General features: G+C 47.1%; 1 protein-coding gene across 2 annotated transcripts; it reads right to left on the bottom strand.

The window, feature by feature from the left end:
- Nucleotides 1–3053: 3053 nt before the first annotated feature.
- LOC125533790 (homeobox-leucine zipper protein HOX14-like) lies at nt 3054–4751 on the bottom strand. 2 transcript variants are annotated; one of them, XM_048697142.1, is made up of 3 exons: nt 4409–4751; nt 3927–4282; nt 3054–3833 (listed from the first exon to the last, which is right to left on the bottom strand). In XM_048697142.1, exons 1-3 carry the CDS (start codon nt 4467–4469, stop codon nt 3609–3611), a joined length of 642 nt encoding a protein of 213 aa, XP_048553099.1. In that variant the 5' UTR covers nt 4470–4751; the 3' UTR covers nt 3054–3608. The 2 variants fall into 2 exon arrangements, with proteins under 2 accessions (XP_048553099.1, XP_048553098.1); XM_048697141.1 differs by having other exon boundaries at nt 3054–3848; nt 4409–4746.
- Between the last annotated feature and the right edge of the window lie 20049 nt (nt 4752–24800).

The raw sequence follows: 24800 nt of genomic DNA, 5'->3' as shown, positions 1-24800 counted from the left end.
CGGGGGCCGTGCCGCCCGTACCTAGGGTTCGTCCGCCGGTCGTGTTGGCCAGCTGCCCTAGAGAGTCTTTTTTCCTAATCTTTTGATCCGGATTTTCTCTCTCGCCGGTCGCTTTGATCGGCGTCTCTTTTTTGGTTTTCTGGTCCATGTGATCCGGTTTGCGTCGCCCACCGTCGTCGTCGACCCCGTGCGCCTCTACTCCAACACCGGCGCGATCGGCCGGCTTCTTGACCGACCCGGCGGCCTCGCGCGTCGTCCGCGCGCGTCGTCCACGCGTCTGCCCGTCGGTCGCCCCGACCCGGCGGCCTCGCGCGCCGTCCTTGCGTCGGCCCGCCGGTCCCCCCGACCCGGCGGCCTCGCGTCATGCGGCGGCCCTTCACCGCCGCCGTTCGCGCGACAGCCCGCCCGTCGATCTACGACGGCCGTCACCGCCCTGCTCCGACCGGGACTCCTGCATCACCCCGACCCGGCGGCCTCGCGCCATGTGGCGGCCAGTCATAGCCGCCCTGCCGCCCGCCGCCGCCGGCTTCATCTCGGACTCCGCTGCCACCGCGCCTCCACCGAGCGGCGTCCCCGACCTCGCGCGCGATCGGATTGATCACCCGCCCGCCGCCGCGATCCGCCTCATCTACGCCGTGCGACCGACCTGGCCCGTTGGTTGCGCGCGCCTCCGCAGGCCCCGTGAAGACCATCCCGAGTTCAGCGCGCCCCTCTACCGATCGAGCAATGGGCTGCCGCTGTGTCGCCCCGTCGGGCCGCAGCGCCGCCGCCCCGTGGTTCTTCTCCTAGCTGCACCGACCCACGTCACCGATGCGTCGCCCCTTCGGGCCATAGTACCGCGGCCCGCGGTCCACTGCCGCCCAGAGACCGTCCGCTCCAGGTCGTCCCCGTGGCGGCACCGACCCTCGCGCTGCCACTGCATCGCCCCGTCGGGCCGTAGCGAGCATGGCACGCGGTCCACACCGCCATCCAGAGGCCGTCCTCGTGGTTGCACCGACGAACCGCACTCCTCTGCTGTGCCGCCCATTCGGGCTATCGGGCCGTGGCCCGCGGTCCCTGCCGCCGCCCCGAGGTCTTCCCGCCGTCACCCCGACCTGCCCGCCGCCGTTGCGTCGCCCCTTCGGGCCGTAGCGCAGCGGCCCACGGTCCCCTTCGTCGTCCACGCGCGTTGACTTCCCGTGGTATGTCTCGCGCCGCCTCCCTTGGCGCGGGAACGCCACCTCCGCGCCGGTCTCTGTCATGCTGTTGGGTTCTTCGCCTACTTCGAGCACCGCCGCCGCGCTCTTCTTCGGCCGCCGCCGCCGCAGCCGCCCGTCCACCCCCTTCGTCTTCGTCTAGCACCAGCCCGTCGCCAGCGTCGCCGTCATCTACCCCGACCGCTTCATCTACTCCGACAACTGCGGGCGACATTGGACCTGCGCCGATTGGCGCCGCAACTGTCGTCGAGTCCTTCTCTGCTGGCCTCTCCGACTTCTTCGACATGGCATACAGCTTGTGCAGGTCCCAGTCTACGCATGCCCGGTGCTGGCAACACCGCCGCGTGCCTTCATCCACGACGTGTCCCCGGGCCTGGCAAGCCTGGTCGGCGCTTCGTCAACTTCGTCTTCGTCCGTCTACGCATTCCCGGTGCTGGCAACACCGGTGCGTGCCTTCGTCCACGATGTGTCCCCGGGCTTGGCAAACCCGCTGCAACGCGTCGTCAACAACATTTTCTTCCCGGCGCACCCCTACTTCGACACCACTGCGCCCATGCTAACTCGGCGCCCTCTTGCGCCCGCGGCTCCACGGCGACTTCCTCGACACCGGCTACCCAGACTCGACATCGACCACGGCATTCTTCGCACGGCTACCTCGACCACGGCTACACCACCCACGCTCTCGGCTACATCGACAAACGGCACAAAGGGCTACCGCCTGCTTGAGCAACCTCGTTGGTTTCCACTCCAGCCACGACTCCGCGATGCGTCGACCGTTAGGACTGTGGGGTTGTGTCCGTCGGCTTGCCTTCGGATTCTTCTCCAGTCTCACCGTCTACGTCGCTACCGTTGTGACTGCGGGGGATGTTGAGTAACGTGATTGTATTAGGAAATATATGATAAACTAGGAATATTCTGTCTTGTCTTGTACTCCAAGTAGATCATGTACTATATATATGCCCACGAGGCTCAAGCAGTACAACGAACCATTCCACCAATCCTCTCTCTCTCTTCTAACACCCGACACGAACAGTTACACAACCCCAAAAGGACAGGTATACGGCTTCGCTATACAATGCATTACACACATATATCAAATCTTATACTAGACAAAAATGCTATATACACAAACAGATTTATCAATCTCTGCGTGCCCCCGTCCCTGTTGCCACAAATCCCCTCCCCATCTCAAGCTTCACATCACCATAAACTCTCTTAAGTTTTTACTAAAATTTGATGCACAAACATTTCAAATTCAGCAAAATGCAACTTAATTACTCATTCGGTCTTGGGTTAGAAGAGTATTTTATGACAGCTGTTGTCTAATATTCTCCGTCTAGCTAGGGTTAAAGTCATAATAATCTGAGTTCCATATATTTTGCGACCAGTTCTTAATTACACTTGAATTTGTTGAAGTTAATCCATGTAAGCTCTACAGTCGCGCACTTAACTGTACCAAAGAGTTGGAGTATAAGTACGTACATAGGAGCGAAAGCACCATGTAGCCAGTAGTATGGGGAAATGAACTGATATAAATAAATTTCATGTTTTACAAAGTTATATTAGAACACAAGGGCTAATTAACACACAAAACTTTGTACGTTAGAGCATATAATCATCATTGGCCGTGAAAAATGTCATCCTTTTGGATTTTACATTGATTTTACCAAAACCAACAAATAATCATCATTTTAATATGTTATTACTGGACAGATTGAAATTGTATATTGTACTAACCAGTCACCACCAACAACATCATCATCAATATTTAGAGCTTCATTTGCAAAGATGATTGCCAACTTGTACATACATAGTGCTTCACTAAGAAGACAATTTACGGCTGAAGTAAAATATATATCAAATGATAACATATACACATCATCTCTGATCTTCAAGAGAGCGACCAGTACTACACTTGCTAGCTTGCAAGCTTTTGCCATTAATCAACACTCTCCATACATAATTAAACAGCACGCACGCATAGAGATCGTCCCAACTTAATTAATAATTAAAACTATGGCTAACTAGAATAGTAATCGATCAGCATGTAGTTGATGTCCAGCTCGTGTCAATTTCAAATCACCCCATATATACAGACTAAAAACCAAAGATTAAAATCGCCGGAGAAAGGATTTAGGGGCGGCCACTCTCAGCAGCTATAGCGGCCGCATAGCAGACAATCGCGGCAAATAGCAACAACTTTTCCGGCGGGACAGATGATTTCTAGAGGTTTTTGCTGATTCTGAAGCCCTTTGGAGGGATTTGTGGAGGATTTGGCGGCGGCAGCCATAGCGTAGCGGCGAGGCTCCCGAGCAGCTATAGCGCCTATTTTGTGGGAGATTTTATTTCATGCTAATTAAAAAACACTCGAACACGCTGCTATCGGCATAGCCACCATAAACTCTAGCTAATTCATGCGAAAAACCACTCGGGGACGCACATCATCAGGTCATCGTCCCGCCCCAGCACGTCTGCCCCGCTGAAACCCGGATGCTGCTGGCAGGTTCCCGTCGAGAAGGATGAGCCCGGGCTCCCGCCGCACACGCTAACGGCGCCAGCGGAGTCTCCGCCATTGGCGTGGATCCCAGCTGCCGACCTGAGGCGCTGCACCTCCTCCGCAGTCGCTCTCAGCTTCTCCTTCAGCCTCAGCACCTGGCTGGCAGTCAGCTTGTGCAAGAACGAAGAGGAATTTGTATGTACGCCAGTGTGAGTGTGTATGAGCAAGCTTACCTCGTTCTCGAGGTGGCATTTGTGGAGGATGGCTGCGTCGTGGGCGTGCTTGAGCCTGGCGAACTCCTGCTCGAGCGTCTTGCTCTTGTGGCGCGCCCGGCGGTTCTGGAACCACACGGCGACCTGCTTGGGGTCGAGCCCGAGCTCGGCGGCCAGATACACCTTCCGGCCGGTCTCCAGCTTGCGTTCCTCCCGGAAGCTCAGCTCCAGCATCTCCGCCTGCTCATCGGTGAGCCGCCGCTTCTTGGGGTCCCCTCCTCCGTCCATCTCCCAGCCGTTACCATCCCCTCCGCCGCATCTCGCGGCCCTCCGCCGCCTGCGCCGAGCCTTCGGCTGGCTCTCCCGCTGCGCCGTGCCTGCACACACACAACAACGACATGGAAAAAAGGGCATCACATGCGTGTCCTGGCCGGTGAAAATGAAGCTACTGCAGCTGCATCATCGCATGCGCAAACACCGGGGGCGCGCGGCGTCGTACGTACCATTGGCCGCGAAGAAACGCGTGTCCACGTAGGAGGAACCAAAGAGCTGCTGGTTGTCCATGCCTGCTGTTCGGAGCTGAGGAGGGGAGAGAAGGGATGGTTGGAATTGGAAGATTAGAGGAAGGGGAGACGCGGTGGGTTGCGCTCTTGGTGTGGTGAGGTGAGGAACTGGATCGAGGGGAGGACCAACGGCCGCAAAGCGCTAGTTGAAGGAGGGGAGAGTGCGTGTCTGGAGGGAGAGAGACCTAGGCGTACGTGATATAAATAGGTGGCAGAGGTGCCCAGCGGCAAGCGCCGGTGGGGCTCCGGCCGGCTAGGTGCTTTCCGAGCCAGGCCGTCTGGCCGGGGAGATGTGAGAGTGATCGGGGGCAAACGTTGGATCCAGCCAAGTACTTTACTGTTGCACACTCACACTCACTAGCTTCCTCACTCGCCCGCGCCATTATCTGCTCATTGCTGACGCACTCTATGCCACTTAATTTTGGAGACTCTGGATTTCTTTGGAGTACATAATTCTCTTTTTTCACAAATACGCATGTTGCGTATGAGGCTAGACATTACATTTGTAACATCGTCGTATAGCATACGCTAGAAGGCGCATACGGGAACACATTTGAGCAAAGAGAGAGGGTTGCTCATTCCCAAGTAGCAATGAAAATTTGATTACAGAGATAACGATTCTTAGAGCATCTCTAATAGGTGCCTTATAATAGGGCCTAACCGCTTTTTACATTGCCGGGGGACAAAAACGGTGCTTCAATAGATGCCCTATACACAAATTCTTTTACTCAAAATTTACAACACCTAAAATACAACACCAATTTGCAACACTTGGGTGGCTGGAGCAAAACAAAGTCGGTCACGCACGAGTCGCCAACCGTCACGCTGAAAGTTCCCGCGCCATGCGCATCCCCACCTGTTGCCGCTCGCATGACAACTGATGGAGCCCAGCCCATGGATGACCCCTCGAACCCCGCAGCCACCGAGCCGCTCTGGCTCTTCTGACCATGGCGGCATCGCCCTCTCCTGATACACCCTTCGCCGGCGCCGCCATGTCCCCCTAATCGGCACGGTGGATTTGCGTCCCCATGACCCACCGCCCCCACCGAGAAGGAGCTGCCGGTGCAGAAGAAGACCGCCGCGACCAATCAATGAGGCGGCGGCGGTGGGAAAGAGGCCTCCGCATGAACCCTTCATCCCGTCACCATGCCCCCTCCCCTCCCGCTCCATCGCCTACTGCGACTTCTTCGGTGGCGGCTGTTTCTTTTGGACTCCCCCCCCCCACCTCCAGCCGTGGAGAACGAGCTGTCAACGCTCATCGCCGTCTTCGGTAACATGTTCGACGAAATGTCGGAGAGGTAAAACAATCCCTTGTTTTTCATTTTTTTTGTCAATTGGAGATGAGTGCAATGATGATGTGCATATGTGCTTATATTAAGTTTTGTGTGTGCATTTGTAGTGCTGATGATGATACATTTTTAACTTCACAAATGTTGTAAATAAAGAAAAAAAAGGCTTTTGAAAATGAAAGAAATGGGGTAGAGGGCGGCAGCCAAGCGGCGCAAGGCGGCGGCAGAGGAGAAGAGGCTGCAGAGGAGCGGACGGTGGAGCTCGAGGAGAGGAAGGTGGTTGTTGACGAACTTAAGGGCGCCAAGGAAAAAGCGAAAAGACTTATGTTCATGGACATAAGTTGTCTTGGCGTGAAGCAAGAGGCATACATGTTGATCTTCGTCGCGATGAAATGTTGGCAAAGGAGGCCATGCTATGAGCAACATGATGGGGGGCGACATGGTAGGAGGAATGGGTGGCAACATGGGAGGATTCACGGGTGGTTTGATGAACATGATGCATGGGAGGTGGCTTTGGTAAAAATGATAGGTGCCATGGGAGGTGCCTATGGTGGTGCGATGGGTGCTATAGGAGGTGGATTTTGTGGTACGATGGGTGGAGGCATAATGGGTGTCTTGGTGGAACAATGGGTGCCATGGGAGATGGCTTTGGTAACACCATGGGTGCCATGAGAGCTGGCTTCGGTCAAGGTCAAGGTGACGGCATCGATGGTGCACCATGTGACATGAACATGAAAAAGCCAGTGATGGCCATGAGGCCAATGTTCACAACGAGACCATTGTCGACACTGTGGCAAGTGACAACGGAGAAGAGGAAATTTGAAAGGCTATGATACCTTTATGTTTATGTGCACTTTTGTTTGCTTCTACGATGAACTATGTTTGATACGATGCACTAGACGCTATGGTTTGCATTTCAAATTAATATGTGGATTCGTTGGTTAATTTGATATTTTTTGAGTTATGTGTGATGATTTTGAAAAGTTCAAATTAGTCATAGCTCATATATTGGTGTATATATGCATTTGAAGACAAAAAAATTGTGGTGTGACTACCGCTTTCACTTTTATTTTAGGCCATCAATTGGACTTGAAGGGTTTTAGAGTTGTAAAAATGCACTTTATGGTGTTGCAAAGTTGCTCCAACCACCTTTTGGTGCCCTATTATAGGCCACCTATTGGAGATTCTTTTAGCCCTCTAGCAGTCAGTTTTGCTAAGTCAGTTTTGCTCAGCTGTGAGCTTCCTCCTGTATGGTGTGGACTAGGTGTGTATGTGATGGTGTGGCACCGTCAAAGATGCAGGCATTGCGATGCTTCTAGATTGTTCAAGCGGTAGGAGAAACAAGTGTCCCGAGGACCTTGCGATGGTGAGCCGGGTAGTCTTGCATGGCCAAGGACAACCATTCGAAGAGGCTAGCAGTGTCGCTGGGTAGCTGGATGGTGAGACGGAACCAGTTGAGGATATCCTGCACCCATTTATCAGTATGATCTAAGCCGATCGACCAGTGTAAGCCAAGTGCAGCACTCGACTTATGTGGTTAAAAGGCTGTTCGTTCAATATTTATCATGTATTTTCGTGTACTGTTTCTCTTACTTTATTGAAGTAGGGGTCCGAGGGGGGGGGCACATATGACAGTCGTTAATTTCGAGGTTAGGGCATCTCTAGCAGATCCCGTAAACCGGGCCACCCGCAAAATAATCGCCGATTTACGGGATGCATACCATTTTGCCGGCCCGAATAGATGTCGTATATTCGACCATCCCAGAATTTTTTTGCGGGATCCTAGATACACCGGCCCATTTCCTCCATATATGTGGGATTTGAGCTCTTTTTTAGAGGGACCTGTAAAACATAGAAACTATTGGCGGGAGGGAAGTTTCAGCTCCCCGCCTTCCATCCTCGCCCAACCGCCACCGTCAGAGCTCTATTCCGGCCATCCTCGCCGCCGGTTCGCCCCCACGTGCAGCCCGTCATGGCGTCCGACAAGGCACGGGCGGAGCTCGACGCCCTCCGCCATCGTGCGTGCAGCCCGTCACGGTTTTGATGAGGCGTGGGCGGAGCTCGACGCTCTCCTCCGCGTGTGTGTAGCCCGTCACAGCATCTGACAAGGAGTGTGGCGGCATGGGGGAGGGGGAGAAGCAGAGCCTCCGACCGGCGAGGATGGGAGGAGGGGAGCTGCCAAGGGGAGCCGCCGCCACCACTGTGCGCCAGTCCGCTCGAACTGCTCCTGTACGTGGGCCGGCCAGCGATGGAGAGGAGTTGCTGGACACTGGCATCTTGAGGACCCAATTGTAATTTATATTCTGTGGTTCGGGTCTGTTGTGTTGTTTTGCATGGATTTATAAGGGATCTGTTCTAGCGAAACAAAAATCATACTATAAAAACATGAAAAAAAAGTTTTATAGTATTCTGCAAACCGATTTTTAAGTACAGGATATACCGGATCTGCTATAAATGCTTTTAGAGATGCGGCGTTGTTTGGATCGTGAGTTTTTAGGGAACCAGTTAGCTAAAAACGTGTTTCAGATTCTAACCAAGTAAAACTTTGTTTGGTTAATCTATCTATTCTTGGATAAGAAAAACTTGGTTCTCGTAACACTCATATTTTGCGTTTTTGGAAAAACGACTCAGAGACGTTTTTGCACAAACGCGTTTTGGAAAAAACAGGTTTCACCTCCGGTGTGTGGCGTGTTGTGGAGCTCCTGGATAAGAATGTCTTCCACCACGAGGCCGAGCGCCGGCGCCGACGTCGGGGACCTGCGGCAGCGAGGACGGACGGTGGCGGCCGACGGCTGTGCTGCAGGATGAAGCGGCGGCTGCGCCGTGTACGGCCATGGTGACGGCGACCTCGTGGTCCTCCCGGACGGCACAACATTGCCTGTTTCCGTCAAGAACCTCGAGCGTGCCGTCCCAGCGCTTGTAGTCTAGCCCCGGCATGGCCGTCGCCATGTGGTTGACTGCAATGGGTACGCACGACACCGTGACAACGGTGGTCTTGCCCGGCACTGAAATGCAGCAGCTTGGAGTAGAGTCTTCGTGTGGATGACGACCTCGACGACCAGGGGAAACGCCCTGCCGGCGGACGGACATGGAGTTGTGTTGGCCGGATGGAAGGTGAGCATCAGCCCAGGGCAGATTCTATGTCAGGGGCGATGACCTCGGCGACCAGGGAGGTCCGCTGGCATCTGCGAACGGGATCAGTGTGGCCGGAGCGGGACGTGAGCAGCAGCCACGAAGGAGTGCTAGGCTGGAGCTCGAAAGATTCATCAATGGTGGACGAGCGGGGAAAGTAGGAAGAGGTCTGCGTGACGTATGATAGGCTAATCATTGTATATCCAAACAAAGAATTATACAATGCCAATCAATTAGTTTTCGAACCCAAACACAATTTTCCATAGACCCGTCTTGATAAAACCCACTTGGAAAACGGATTTGGCTAAAAATCGGCTAAAAACTGATTTTCTATATACCCGTGGCTAACGCTCCTAATCCAAACCCTCCGAGGCAAAAACAAGAGAGCGGCTCGACAGGTGACCATTGCTACTCAATGAGCTTGCTCCAGGAAAGGGCTGTCGCTTTCATAGATCGGCCCTCCGGTCTTAAACTCGCTCTAGTTTATACATGCATCTTGTTTTGAATTTGATGCCTGGTGTACTAGTCCATGAGCTAGTAGTATAGCGGACCCTTCACTCTCCATGCATCAGCTATACAAAGCTGCTCGAAGTCAAATCTGTTCTGTCCGTTCGCAAAAAAGATGGGGGTGAGAACTCAACTCACATCTGTGTACGAGAACGTACACATGCACGCTCTGCGTTTGCATGATACATCAGATCGATCAGTACGGATAAGGGATAGTATCTACTCTGTATCCAATCTAGATGAAGTGCAAGAAGAGATCATTGGCAATTCGGCCATGACACACGCATGCGGTAACCTGCCTGCAGAATTTGCTAACCCATCACTTGAGCAAAATAAATTAGCTACCCCGCACGCCTGCACTCTGCAGGATACGTTGAACAAGGAGAGATATCCATGCATTTATGATTGTGCAGGGGCGAGCCTCGGAGATGAGCTGGGATGATCTTTAGTGGCCGGCGAGCGAGGAAGGAAGGAAGAAAGGGAAAGAAAGAGATCAAATCAAGGTCATGCAGCGAGAGGCGCAGGCGAGAGGGGGAGCTCAGCTGGACAGCGGGTGTAGCCCGGGAGACGAGGGGCCTAGGCACATGGCGCGCGGGCCGAGTAGGGCTAGGCGGAATCCCCCACGCGTCGACCAGCGGCTGGCTCCGGACTCCCCACAGCGGGACCATCCGGCCCCTGCCACCGTCTACGTGTCGGCACCCGCTAGGCGCGCGCCACCCTCCGACTCCTCCGTCCGCCCATCCATCCTTTACCCTAGTTTTCTCTAGGGCGGACCGTCATCTCTGCAAATTGAGATGCAAAGATGACAGACACACCAGGCACCAGGGACTCACTTCCTTCACACCCTGTGAGCTACTAGTATTTCTAGTCTCCGCACTGTCACTGACGGTGCCGCCACCATTCCTTTGTATCTCAACTGCAAAGCTGGCGGCCGGTGTAACTCGGCCGGATCCTGGATCGATTTGTTTGTTCGAATCCAACTCATTCACGACAGCCAATAATCTCCTCACGCATGCACATACACACTGCCCATGAAACCATTTCCCAATAAGGCTTATCTACGTACGCCTCCCTGTTTCGAATCTCAGGCCCGGCCGCGAAGCTGCGAGAAACATGTTAGCCTCCATGGACGTTCTTGGCTGCAAGTGTCAAGTATCAACACGTACACTTCCGGATCCGTGTGTGATCCGTATGCGTTGTCAATACAGCGTATGTTTCTTGCATGCATGCTCTCTCTACGTAGAAGATGGACACGCATCGATTCTGCAGGTTAGCACGAGAACTACGTACGTAAGCTGTAGAGTGCAGTTGTATGATACTGCCTAATTAGATTAAAGCCAAGAATTAAAGCAAGAGAACACAAGCTCAACTTCTGTCCAAACGAAGTACATAATTACAAGTATTAACTGAAGGGTGGGTAATTCCTGCTACTGGCTAAGTAGATTATACACTTGTATCTGTAGGATAGTATATGCATGGTTCAAGGTTTTCAAGGAGACAGTTGCTAAAGAATGGGTATCTTGCGACTTACATGTAAGGGCAGCTCATCAATGGGTATCTTAAATTGCCATCTTTCGACACTCGACTAATGTTAGCGATATGTATGCCTAATGTCAGCTTCAAGATTGTCACAGAAGTTGGTACGAACCGTCTGACACAGATCACTCATTCTGTGGTTCAACTATCTCAAGTTTCCTTCATGCATAGGTGGCACATACTCGAGGGAGTTTTCGTCCTCCATGAAATCCATTCGAAGAAACTTGATGGTGTGGTCTTCAACGTGGATTTCGAAAAGGCTTATGATAAAGTGAAGTGGCCATTCTTACACCAAGCCTTGTGTATGAAAGGGTTGGATGTGTCCTGGCGAAGGTAGGTTGAATCTTTTGTACAGGTAGGCAACATTGGAATCAAGGTTAATGATGATATAGGTCATTACTTCCAAACACAAAAAGGATTGAGATAGGGAGATCTGATGTCTCCTATCCTTTTTAATGTTGTCCTTGATATGTTGGCCGCTCTCATCAATAGAGTGAAAGAAGACGGCCAGGTAGGTGGTCATATCCTACATCTGGTGGATGGTGCGGTATCCATTCTACAATATGCACATTATTTTCATGGAACATGATCTAGCCAAGGCAAGGAATATGAAATTAGTTTTATGCCTTTTTGAACAACTGTCCAGGCCGAAAATTAATTTCAACAAGAGTAAATTATTCTGTTTTGGATGCGCCAAAGAAGAACAGAATAACTATAAACTGTTGATTGGTTGCGAGCTAGGTTCTTTACCTACCTGGGAATCCCAATGCAGAGTGAAAATGTATTGAAGATCGATTGGAAAAGAAATTGAGTTGCTGGAAGGGAAAACTCTTATCTTATGGGGGGCGGTTGGTCCTTATAAACTCGGTACTCACGAGCATGTCGATGTTTCTTCTTTCCTTCTTTGAGGTACCCGTAGGAGTACATAAAAAACTGGATTTCTATCGATCTCGAGTTTTCTGTCAAATTGACAAGAACAAAACCAAATATAGGTATGCCAAATGGGATATTATTTGTAGGCCGAAGGACCAAGGTGGCTTGGGCATTGAAAATCTCGAAGTAAAAAATAAGTGCCTGCTTAGCAAATGGCTATATAAACTGCGGGTGAAGACGGATGGGGTATGGATACAGCTCTTGCGTAATAAATACTTAGATTCTAAAACACTTGCACAAGTTATGGCACAACCGTCTGACTCTCCTTTTTGGAAGGGGCTTATGATAACAAAGAATTCCTTCTTTAACAGGAGCAAATTCATTGTAGGGAATGGACAAGATACCGGTATTTTGGGAGACATCTGGTTGGGTGATACCCCACTAGTCATGCAGTATCCTTCCCTCTATAACATTGTGCAACGGAAAGAGGTTTTTGTTTGTACGGTGTTGGGGTTTGTTCCTCTTAACATTAAGTTCAGACAATCATTAATAGGTGAATGATGGGATAGATGGCTGCATCTCGTGCGCAAGTTAATAGAGTTAACCTTTCTGATGCAGCAGACTCCTTTCATTGGAAATTGTCCGTGTCACGAGTCTTCTCAGTTAAGTCTACGTATAGAGACTTGATAAACACTGGGATCATCCCGAGGTCGATCCACATTTGGAAAATTAAGGTTTTGTTGAAAATCAAGGTGCTTATGCGGTTTATGCATAAGGGAGTCATTTTGGCAAAGGATAACTTGGCAACGCATAGCTGGGAAGGTATTAAACGTTGTTGTTTTTGTGATTAGGATGAAACAATAGAACACTCTTTTTCCCATTTGCTAAGTTACTGCGGCGGACCATTCATGTATCCTTTAACGTTGCTCCGCCCGTCTCGGTTACACATTTATTTCGGACTTGGTTGACTGGAATTGAGCCTAAAACTACCACACATATTCGAGTAGGAGCGTGTGTATTACTTTGACACATGCTCCGTGAACTACACTTGCACTAATTATAGTTATATTGCAATGTTTGCATTGACTTAAAAAGGTGTTTAACTAATGGAAGCGCCCTTACTCCTGGACAAGTCACGCTCCTGCTTCCCAACTTCCAACTGATCTCCATGGATCTGACAAAAATATGCAACTCAAAGTCTTGAATGGAGATGTAATCAAAGCCCTAAGGTCAAATCTTTTTCTTCTGAATGTCCAACGATATGGTATGGGCCTCTTGAGAAGGAAATTGAAAACAAAATTAGTAATAAGAATAACATAGGACTAAGATATTATATCTACTATGAATGTCTTGAAACAGGCTCTCCTCCCGGTTTATATATAAAGCACCGAACCAAATAGAGAGTACACGCCCGAACGATACAAAATGGTGAGGTAGCCCTCTTACAAAGAAGATTCTAAGATACTAGGTGCACGTAGAACGTAGGCAACTATGTTACCGACAGAAAATACAGGATGGTCTGAGTACAAAGCCACGGTACACCCAAGGACACCTAAGTTCTTGACAACGCCCTCGGGGAGGGAAATGAAGGAAATATGCCCTAGAGGCAATAACAAAGTTGTTATTTATATTTCCTTATATCATGATAAATATTTATTATTCATGCTAGAATTGTATTAACCAGAAACTTAGTACATGTGTGAATACATAGACAAACAGAGTGTCCCTAGTATGCCTCTACTTGACTAGCTCGTTAATCAAAAATGGTTAAGTTTCCTAACCATATACATGTGTTGTCATTTGATGAACGTGATCACATTATTAGAGAATGATGTGATGGACATGACCCATCCGTTAGCTTAGCATAAATGATTGTTTAGTTTTATTGCTATTGCTTTCATCATGACTTATACATGTTCCTCTAACTATGAGATTATGCAACTCCCGAATACCGGAGGAACACCTTGTGTGCTATCAAATGTCACAACGTAACTGGGTGATTATAAAGATGCTCTAAAGATGTCTCCAATGGTGTTTGTTGAGTTCGCATAGATCGATATTAGGATTTGTCACTCCGTGTATCGGAGAGGTATCTCTGGACCCTCTCGGTAATGCACATCACTATGAGCCTTGCAAGGAATGTGAGTAATGAGTTAGTCACGGGATGATGCATTACAGAATGAGTAAAGAGACTTGCCGGTGACAAGATTGAACTGGGTATGATGATACTGACGATCGAATCTCGGGCAAGTAACATACCGATGACAAAGGGAACAACGTATGTTGTTATGTGGTTTGACCGATAAAGATCTTTGTAGAATATGTAGGAACCAATATGAGCATCCAGGTTCCAATATTGGTTATTGACCGGAGATGAGTCTCGGTCATTTCTACACAGTTCTCGAACCCGTAGGGTCCGCATGCTTAACGTTTGATGTACCCGTAGGGTCTGCACGCTTAACGTATGCCTTTATGAGTTATGTGATTTGATGTACCGAAGGTTGTTCGGAGTCCTGGATGTGATCACGGACATGACGAGGAGTCTCGAAATGGTCGAGACATAAAGATTGATATATTGGAAGACTATATTCGGACAGCGGAATAGTTCCAAGGTGTATTGGGTATTTTTTGGAGTACCGGGGGGTTACTGGAACCTCCCGGGGGTTTATTGGGCCTCATGGGCCTATTGGTGGAAGAGAGGAGGCTGGCCAAGGCAGGGCGCGCGCCCCCCTAGCCCTAATCGAATTGGACTAGGGGGTCGGCCCCCCTTTCGTTCTCTCCTCCCTCACCTTCCCCCTTCTCCTTGTTGGAATAGGAAAGGGGGGTTGAATCCTACTTGGAGTAGGATTGCCCCCCCTGGCGCGCCTCCTCCCCTTGGCCGGCCTCCTCCTCCCTCCCCCTTTATATACATGGGAGGGGGGGCACCCCAAAGGCACCCGAAAGTTTCTCTTAGTCGTGTGCGGTGCCCCCCTCCACAGAAACACACCTTGGTCATATCGTTGTAGTGCTTAGGAGAAGCCCTGCGCCGGTAACTTCATCATCACCGTCACCACGCCGTCGTGCTGATGAAACTCTCCCTCGACATCAGTTGGATCAAGAGTTCGAGGCACATCACCGAGCTGAACGTGTCCAGATCACGGAGGTGTCGTACGTTCGGTACTTGATCGGTTGGATAGCGAAGACGTTCGACTACATCAACCGCGTTGCTTAACGCTTCCACTTTTGGTCTACGAGGGTACATAGACACACTCTCCCCTCTCGTTGCTATGCATCTCCTAGATAGATCTTGGGTGATCGTAGGAATTTTTTTAAAATACTGCATTCCCCAACAGTGGCATCCGAGTCAGGTCTATGCGTAGATGTTATATGCATGAGTAGAACACAAAGAGTTGTGGGCGATAATAGTCATACTGCTTACCAGCATGTCATACTTTGATTTGGCGTTATTGTTGGATGAAGCGGCCCAGACCGACATTACATGACCGCGTTCATGAGACTAGTTCTACCGACGTGCTTCGCACACAGGTGGCTAGTGGGTGTATGTTTCTCCAGCTTTAGATGAATCGAGTGTGACTACGCCCGGTCCTTGTTAACGATTAAAACAGCAAACTTGACGAAAAATCATTGTGGTTTTTGATCCGTTGGTAAGAACGGTTCTTGCTAAGCCCGTAGCAGCCACGTAAAACTTGCAACAACAAAGTAGAGGATGTCTAACTTGTTTTTGAGGACATGTTGTGATGTGATATGGTCAAGACATGATGAGGTATAAATTGTTTATAAGATGATCATGTTTTGTTAAAGTTATTGACAACTGGCAGGAGCCTTATGGTTGTCTCTTTATTGCATAAGATGCAAGCGCCATATAATTGCTTTACTTTATCGCTATGTGATAGCAATAGTTGCAAAAGAAATAGTTGGCGAGACGACCATGTGAAGACACGTTGATAAAGATCAAGATGATGGAGATCATGGTGTCGTGCCGGTGATGATAGAAATCATGACGGTACTTTGGAGATGGAGATCAAAGGCACAAGATGATGATGGCCATATCATGTCACATATTTTGATTGCATGTGATGTTTATCTTTTATGTATCTTATTTTCCTTAGTACGACGATAGAATTATGAGATGATCCCTTACTTCAAGGTATAAGTGTTCTCCCTGAGTATGCACCGTTGCGACAGTTCTTCGTGCTGAGACACCACGTGATGATCGGGTGTGATAAGCTCTACGTTCACATACAACGGGTGCAAGCCAGTTTTGCACATGCAGAATACTCGGGTTAAACTTGACGAGCCTAGAATATGCAGATATGGCCTCGGAACACTGAGAACGAAAGGTCGAACGTGAATCATATAGTAGATATGATCAACATAGTGATGTTCACCATTGAAAACTACTCCATCTCACGTGACGATCGGACATGGTTTAGTTGATATGGATCACGTGATCACTTAGAGGATTAGAGGGATGTTTATCTAAGTGGGGGTTCTTAAGTAATATGAGTAATTAAACTTAAATTTATCATGAACTTAGTCCTGATAGTACTTGCATATCTATGTTGTAGATCAATTGCTCGCGTATAGCTTCCCCATTTTATTTATGATATGTTGCTAGAGAAAACTATGTTGAAAGATTTTAGTAGCAATGATGCGGACAAGCTCTGTGATCTGAGGATTATCCTCATTGCTGCACAGAAGAATTATGTCCTTGATGAACCGCTAGGTGACGGACCTATTGCAGGAGCAGATGCAGATGTTATGAACGTTTGGCAAGCTCGGTACGATGACTACTTGATAGTTTAGTGCGCCATGCTTTACGGCTTAGAACCGGGACTTCAAAAACGTTTTGAATGCCATAGAGCATAAAAGATGTTCCAAGAGTTGAAATTAGTATTTCAGACTCATGCCCGTGTCGAGAGGTATGAGACCTCTGACAATACTTTGCCTACAAGATGGAGGGGAATAGCTCAACCAGTGAGCATGTGCTCAGATTGTCTGGGTACTACAATTGCTTGAGTCAAGTGGGAGTTAATCTTCTAGATAAGATAGTGATTGACAGAGTTCTCTAGTCACTATCACCAAGTTACTGGAACTTAGTGATGAACTATAATATGCAAGGGATGATGTAAAACCATTCCCGAGCTCTTCGCAATGCTAAAATCGACGAAGGTAGAAATCAAGAAAAGCATCAAGTGTTGATGGTTGACAAGACCACTAGTTTCAAGTAAAAGGGCAAGGGAAAGAAAGGGAACTTCAAGAAAAATGGCAAGCAAGTTGGCACTCCCATGAAGAAGCCCAAAGCTAGACCCAGGCCTGAAACTGAGTGCTTCTACTGCAAAGGAAATGGTCACTGGAAGTGGAACTGCCCCAACTACTTGCGGATAAGAAGGATGGCAAAGTGAACAAAAGTATATATGATATACATGTTATTGATGTGTACTTTACTAGTGTTCATAGTAGCCCCTGGGTATTTGACACTGGTTTGCTATGATTAGCAACTTGAAACTGGAGTTACAAAATGAACAGAGACTAGTCGTGAAGGAAATATGCCCTAGAGGCAATAATAAAGTTATTATTTATTTCCTTATTTCATGATAAATGTTTATTATTCATGCTAGAATTGTATTAACCGGAAACATAATACATGTGTGAATACATAGACAAACAGAGTGTCACTAGTATGCCTCTACTTGACTAGCTCGTTGATCAAAGATGGTTAAGTTTCCTAACCATAGACATGAGTTGTCATTTGATTAACGGGATCAAATCATTAGGAGAATGATGTGATTGACTTGACCCATTCCGTTAGCTTAGCACTTGATCGTTTAGTTTGTTGCTATTGCTTTCTTCATGACTTATACATGTTCCTATGACTATGAGATTATGCAACTCCCGTTTACCAGAGGAACACTTTGTGTGCCACCAAACATCACAACGTAACTGGGTGATTATAAAGGTGCTCTACAGGTGTCTCCAAAGGTACTTGTTGGGTTGGCGTATTTCGAGATTAGGATTTGTCACTCCGATTGTCGGAGAGGTATATCTGGGCCCACTCGGTAATGCACATCACTATAAGCCTTGCAAGCATTGCAACTAATGAGTTAGTTGCGGGATGATGTATTACGAAATGAGTAAGAGACTTGCCGGTAACGAGATTGAACTAGGTATTGAGATACCGACGATCGAATCTCGGGCAAGTAACATACCGATGACAAAGGGAACAACGTATGTTGTTATGCGGTCTGACCGATAAAGATCTTCGTATAATATGTAGGAGCCAATATGGGCATCCAGGTCCCGCTATTGGTTATTGACAAGAGAGGTGTCTCGGTCATGTCTACATAGTTCTCGAACCCGTAGGGTCCGCACGCTTAACGTTCGTTGACGATATAGTACTATGAGTATGAGTTATGTATGTTGGTGACCGAATGTTTTTCGGAGTTTTGGATGAGATCACAGATATGACGAGGAACTCCGGAATGGTCCCGAAGTAAAGATTGATATGTGGATAGTAGTGTTTGATCTCCGGAAGGGTTCCGGAATTCACCGGAAGGGGTTCCGGATGTTCCGCGAAATGTTTGGGCACGAGAACACTTTATCTGGGCCAAAGGGGAAAGCCCACGAGGCTTTTGGAAAGTGCAAAAGGAAGTTTTGCGGAGACCAGAGGCTAGACGCCAGGAACCCTGACGTCTAGGGGGTAGACGCCGGGAACCCTGGCGTCTAGCCCTGGAGTTCAAGAAGGACTCTTGCCTTTCGGGTGAAACCGACTTTGAGGAGGCTTTTACTCCAAGTTTCGACCCCAGGGCTCAACATATAAATAGAGGGGTAGGGCTAGCACCAAAGACACATCAAGAAACACTAATCCGTGTGCCGGCAACCCCGTCCCCTCTAGTTTATCCTCCGTCATAGTTTTCATAGTGCTTAGGTGAAGCCCTGCGGAGATTGTTCTTCACCAACACCGTCACCACACCGTCGTGCTGCCGGAACTCATCTACTACTTCGCCCCTCTTGCTGGATCGAGAAGGCGAGGACGTCACCGAGCCGAACGTGTGCAGAACTCGGAGGTGCCGTGCTTTCGGTACTTGGATCGGTCGGACGTGAAGACGTACGACTACATCAACCGCGTTGATATAACGCTTCTGCGAACGGTCTACGAGGGTACGTAGACAACACTCTCCCCTCTCGTTGCTATGCATCACCATGATCTTGCGTGTGCGTAGGATTTTTTTTGAAATTGCTACGTTCCCCAACAGTGGCATCCGAGCCTAGGTTTTATGCGTTGATGTTGTGCACGAGTAGAACACAAGTGAGTTGTGGGCAATATAAGTCATACTTCTTACCAGCATGTCATACTTTGGTTCGACGGTATTGTTGGATGAAGCGGCCCGGACCGACATTACGCGTACGCTTACGCGAGACTGGTTCTACCGACATGTTTTGCACACAGGTGGCTGGCGGGTGTCAGTTTCTCCAACTTTAGTTGAACGAAGTGTGGCTACGCCCGGTCCTTGCGAAGGTTAAAACAACACCAACTTGACAAACTATCGTTGTGGTTTTGATGCATAGGTAAGAACGGTTCTTGCTAAGCCCGTAGCAGCCACGTAAAACTTGCAACAACAAAGTAGAGGACGTCTAACTTTTTTTTGCAGGGCATGTTGTGATGTGATATGGTCAAGACATGATGCTAAATTTTATTGTATGAGATGATCATGTTTTGTAACCGAGTTATCGGCAACTGGCAGGAGCCATATGGTTGTTGCTTTATTGTATGCAATGCAATTGCGCTGTAATGCTTTACTTTATCACTAAGCGGTAGCGATAGTCGTGGAAGCATAAGATTGGCGAGACGACAACGATGCTACGATGGAGATCAAGGTGTCACACCAGTGACAATGGTGATCATGACGGTGCTTCGGAGATGGAGATCACAAGCACAAGATGATGATGGCCATATCATATCACTTATATTGATTGCATGTGATGTTTATCTTTTATGCATCTTATCTTGCTTTGATTGACGGTAGCATTATAAGATGATCTCTCACTAAATTTCAAGATAAAAGTGTTCTCCCTGAGTATGCACCGTTGCCAAAGTTCGTCGTGCCCAGACACCACGTGATGATCGGGTGTGATAAGCTCTACGTCCATCTACAATGGGTGCAAGCCAGTTTTGCACATGCAGAATACTCAGGTTAAACTTGACGAGCCTAGCATATGCAGATATGGCCTCGGAACACTGAGACCGAAAGGTTGAGCGTGAATCATATAGTAGATATGATCAACATAATGATGTTCACCATTGAAAGCTACTCCATTTCACGTGATGATCGGTTATGGTTTAGTTGATTTGGATCACGTGATCACTTAGAAGATTAGAGGGATGTCTTTCTAAGTGGGAGTTCTTAAGTAATATGATTAATTGAACTTAAATTTATCATGAACTTAGTCCTGGTAGTATTAGCTTATCTATGTTGTAGATAAATAGCTCGCGTTTAGCTCCCCTGTTTTATTTTGATATGTTCCTAGAGAAAACCAAGTTGAAAGATGCTAGTAGCAATGATGCGGATTGGATCCGTGATCTGAGGTTTATCGTCATTGCTGCACAGAAGAATTATGTCCTTAATGCACCGCTAGGTGACAGACCTATTGCAGGAGCAGATGCAGACGTCATGAACGTTTGGCTAGCTCAATATGATGACTACTTGATAGTTTAGTGCACCATGCTTAACAGCTTAGAATCGGGACTTCAAAGACGTTTTGAACGTCATGGATCATATGGATGTCCCAGGAGTTGAAGTTAATATTTCAAGCAAATACCCGAGTTGAGAGATATGAAGTCTCCAACAAGTTCTATAGCTAAAAGATGGAGGAGAATAGCTCAAGCAGTGAGCATGTGCTCAGATTGTCTGGGTACTACAATCGCTTGAATCAAGTGGGAGTTAATCTTCCAGATAAAATAGTGATTGATAGAATTCTCTAGTCACCATCACCAAGTTAGCAGAACTTCGTGATGAACTATAATATGCAAGGAATAACGGAAACGATTCCCAAGCTCTTCGTGATGCTAAAATCGACGAAGGTAGAAATCAAGAAAAGCATCAAGTGTTGATGGTAAAACCACTAGTTTCAAGTAAAGGGACAAAGGGAAGAAAGGGGAACTTCAAGGAGAACGGCAAACAAGTTGCTGCTCAAGTGAAAAAACCCAAGTCTGGACCTAAGCCTGAAACTTAGTGCTTCTACTGCAAAGGGATTGGTCACTGGAAGCGGAACTACCCCAAGTAATTGGCGGATAAGAAGGATGGCAAAGTGAACAAAGGTATATTTGATATACAAATTATTGATGTGTACTTTACTAGTGTTCATAGCAACCCCTCGGTATTTGATACTGGTTCAGTTGCTAAGAGTAGTAACTCAAAACGGGAGTTGCAGAATGAACAGAGACTAGTCAACGGTGAAGTGATGATGTGTGTTGGAAGTGGTTCCAAGATTGATATGATCATCATCGCGCACTCCCTATACTTTCGGGATTAGTGTCGAACCTAAATAAGTGTTATTTGGTGTTTGCGTTGAGCATGAATATTACTTGATCATGTTTATTGCAATACGGTTATTCATTTAAGTAAGAGAATAAATTGTTGTTCTGTTTACATGAATAAAACCTCCTATGGTCATACACCCAATGAAAATGGTTTGTTGGATCTCGATCGTGGTGATACACATTCTCATAATATTGAAGCCAAAAGATGCAAAGTTAATAATGATAGTGCAACTTATTTGTGGCACTACCGTTTAGGTCATATTGGTGTAAAGCGCATGAAGAAAATCCATGTTGATGGGCTTTTGGAATCACTTGATTATGAATCAATTGATGCTTGTGAACCGTGCCTCATGGGCAAGATGACTAAGACTCCACTCTCCGGAACAATGGAGCAAGCAACTGACTTATTGGAAATAATACATACTGATGTATGCAGTCCGATGAATGTTGAGGCTCGCGGCGGGTATCGTTATTTTCTGACCTTTACAGATGATTTGAGCAGATATGGGTATATCTACTTAATGAAACACAAGTCTGAAACATTTGAAAAGTTCAAAGAATTTCAGAGTGAAGTGGAGAATCATCGTAACAAGAAAATAAAAGTTTCTACGATATGATCGCAGAGGTAAAATATTTGAGTTAAGAGTTTGGCCTTCAGTTAAAACAATGTGAAATAGTTTCACTACTCACGCCACCTGGAACACCACAGTGTAATGGTGTGTCCGACCGTCATAACCGTACTTTATTAGATATGGTGCGATCTATGATGTCTCTTACCGATCTACCACTATCGTTTTGGGGTTATGCATTAGAGACAACTGCATTCACGTTAAATAGGGCACCATCTAAACCCTTTAAGACGACATCGTATGAACTATGGTTTGGCAAGAAACCTAGGCTGTCGTTTCTTAAAGTTTGGGACTGCCATGCTTATGTGAAAAAGTTTCAACATGATAAGCTCGAACCCAAATCGGAGAAGTAAATCTTCATAGGATACCCAAAAGAAACTGTTGGGTACACCTTCTATCACAGATCCGAAGGAAAGACATTCGTTGCTGAGAATGGATCCTTTCTAGAGAAGGAGTTTCTCTCGAAAGAAGTGAGTGGGAGGAAAGTGGAACTTGATAAAGTAACTGTACCTTCTCCCGAATTGGAAAATAGTTCATCACAGAAATCAGTTCCAGTGATGTCTACACCAATTAGTGAGGAAGCTAATGATGAAGATCATGTAACTTCAGATCAAGTTACTACCGAAACCTCATAGGTAAACCAGAGCGAGATCCGCACTAGAGTGGTACGGTAATCCTGTTCTGAAGGTCATGTTACTTGACCATGACGAACCTACGAACTATGAGGAAGCGATGATGAGCCCAGATTCCGCGAAATGGCTTGAGGCCATGAAATCTGAGATGAGATCCATGTATGAGAACAAAGTATGGACTTTGATTGACTTGCCCATTGATCGGCGAGCCATTGAGATTAAATGGATCTTCAAGAGGAAGACGGACGCTGATAGTGGTGTTACTATCTACAAAGCTAGAATTGTCGCAAAAGGTTTTCGACAAGTTCAAGGTGTTGACTACGATGAGAGTTTCTCACTCGTATCTATGCTTAAGTCTGTCTGAATCATGTTAGCAATTGCCACATTTTATGAAATCTGGCAAATGGATAAACAAAACTACATTCCTTAATGGATTTATTAAAGAAGAGTTGTATATGATGCAACAAGAAAGTTTTGTCAATCCTAAAGGTGCTAACAAAATATGCAAGCTCCAGCGATCCATCTATGGACTGGTGCAAGCATCTCGGAGTTGGAATATACGCTTTGATAATTTGATCAAAGCATATAGTTTTATACAGACTTGCGGTGAAGCCTGTATTTACAAGAAAGTGAGTGGGAGCACTATAACATTTCTGATAACTATATGTGAATGACATATTGTTGGTCGGAGATAATGTAGAATTATTCTGCAAAGCATAAAGGAATGTTTGAAAGGAGTTTTTCAAAGAAAGACCTCGGTGAAGCTGCTTACATACTGAGCATCAAGATCTATAGAGATAGATCAAGACGCTTGATAAGTTTTTCAATGAGTACATACCTTGACAAGATTTTGAAATAGTTCAAAATGGAACAGTCAAAGAAAGAGTTCTTGACTGTGTTACAAGGTGTGAAATTGAGTAAGACTCAAAGCCCGACCACGGCAGAAGATAGAAAGAAAATGAAAGTCATTCCCTATGCCTCAGCCATAGGTTCTATAAAGTATGCCATGCTGTGTACCAGACCTATTGTATACCCTGCCCTGAGTTTGGCAAGGGAGTGCAATAGTGATCTAGGAGTAGATCACTGGACATTGGTCAAAATTATCCTTACCGGAGTAAGGATATGTTTCTCGATTATGGAGGTGAAAAAAGGTTCGTCGTAAAGGGTTACGACGATGCAAGTTTTGACACTGATCCAGATGACTCTAAGTCTGAATCTGGATACATATTGAAAGTGGGAGCAATTAGCTAGAGTAGCTCCGTGCAGAGCATTGTTGACATAGAAATTTGCAAAATACATACGGATCTGAATGTTGCAGACCCGTTGACTAAACTTCTCTCACAAGAAAAACATGATCACACCTTATTACTCTCTGGGTGTTAATCACATAGCGATGTGAACTAGATTATTGACTCTAGTAAACCCTTTGGGTGTTGGTCACATGACGATGTGAACTATTGATGTTAAATCACATGGCGATGTGATCTAGATTATTGACTCTAGTGCAAGTGGGAGACTGAAGGAAATATGCCCTAGAGGCAATAATAAAGTTATTATTTATTTCCTTATTTCATGATAAATGTTTATTATTCATGCTAGAATTGTATTAACCGGAAACATAATACATGTGTGAATACATAGACAAACAGAGTGTCACTAGTATGCCTCTACTTGACTAGCTCGTTGATCAAAGATGGTTAAGTTTCCTAACCATAGGCATGAGTTGTCATTTGATTAACATGATAACATCATTAGGAGAATGATGTGATTGACTTGACCCATTCTGTTAGCTTAGCACTTGATCGTTTAGTTTGTTGCTATTGCTTTCTTCATGACTTATACATGTTCCTACGACTATGAGATTATGCAACTCCCGTTTACCGGAGGAACACTTTGTGTGCCACCAAACGTCACAACGTAACTGGGTGATTATAAAGGTGCTCTACAGGTGTCTCCAAAGGTACTTGTTGGGTTGGCGTATTTCGAGATTAGGATTTGTCACTCCGATTGTCGGAGAGGTATCTTTGGGCCCTCTCGGTAATGCACATCACTTAAGCCTTGCAAGCATTGCAACTAATGAGTTAGTTGCGGCATGATGTATGGCGGAACGAGTAAAGAGACTTGCCGGTAACGAGATTGAACTAGGTATTTAGATGCCGATGATCGAATCTCGGGCAAGTAACATACCGATGA

This window comes from Triticum urartu, chromosome 2, assembly GCF_003073215.2.
Source record: "Triticum urartu cultivar G1812 chromosome 2, Tu2.1, whole genome shotgun sequence".
NCBI lineage: Eukaryota > Viridiplantae > Streptophyta > Magnoliopsida > Poales > Poaceae > Triticum > Triticum urartu.
This window is presented reverse-complemented; position numbering and strand designations above follow the sequence as displayed.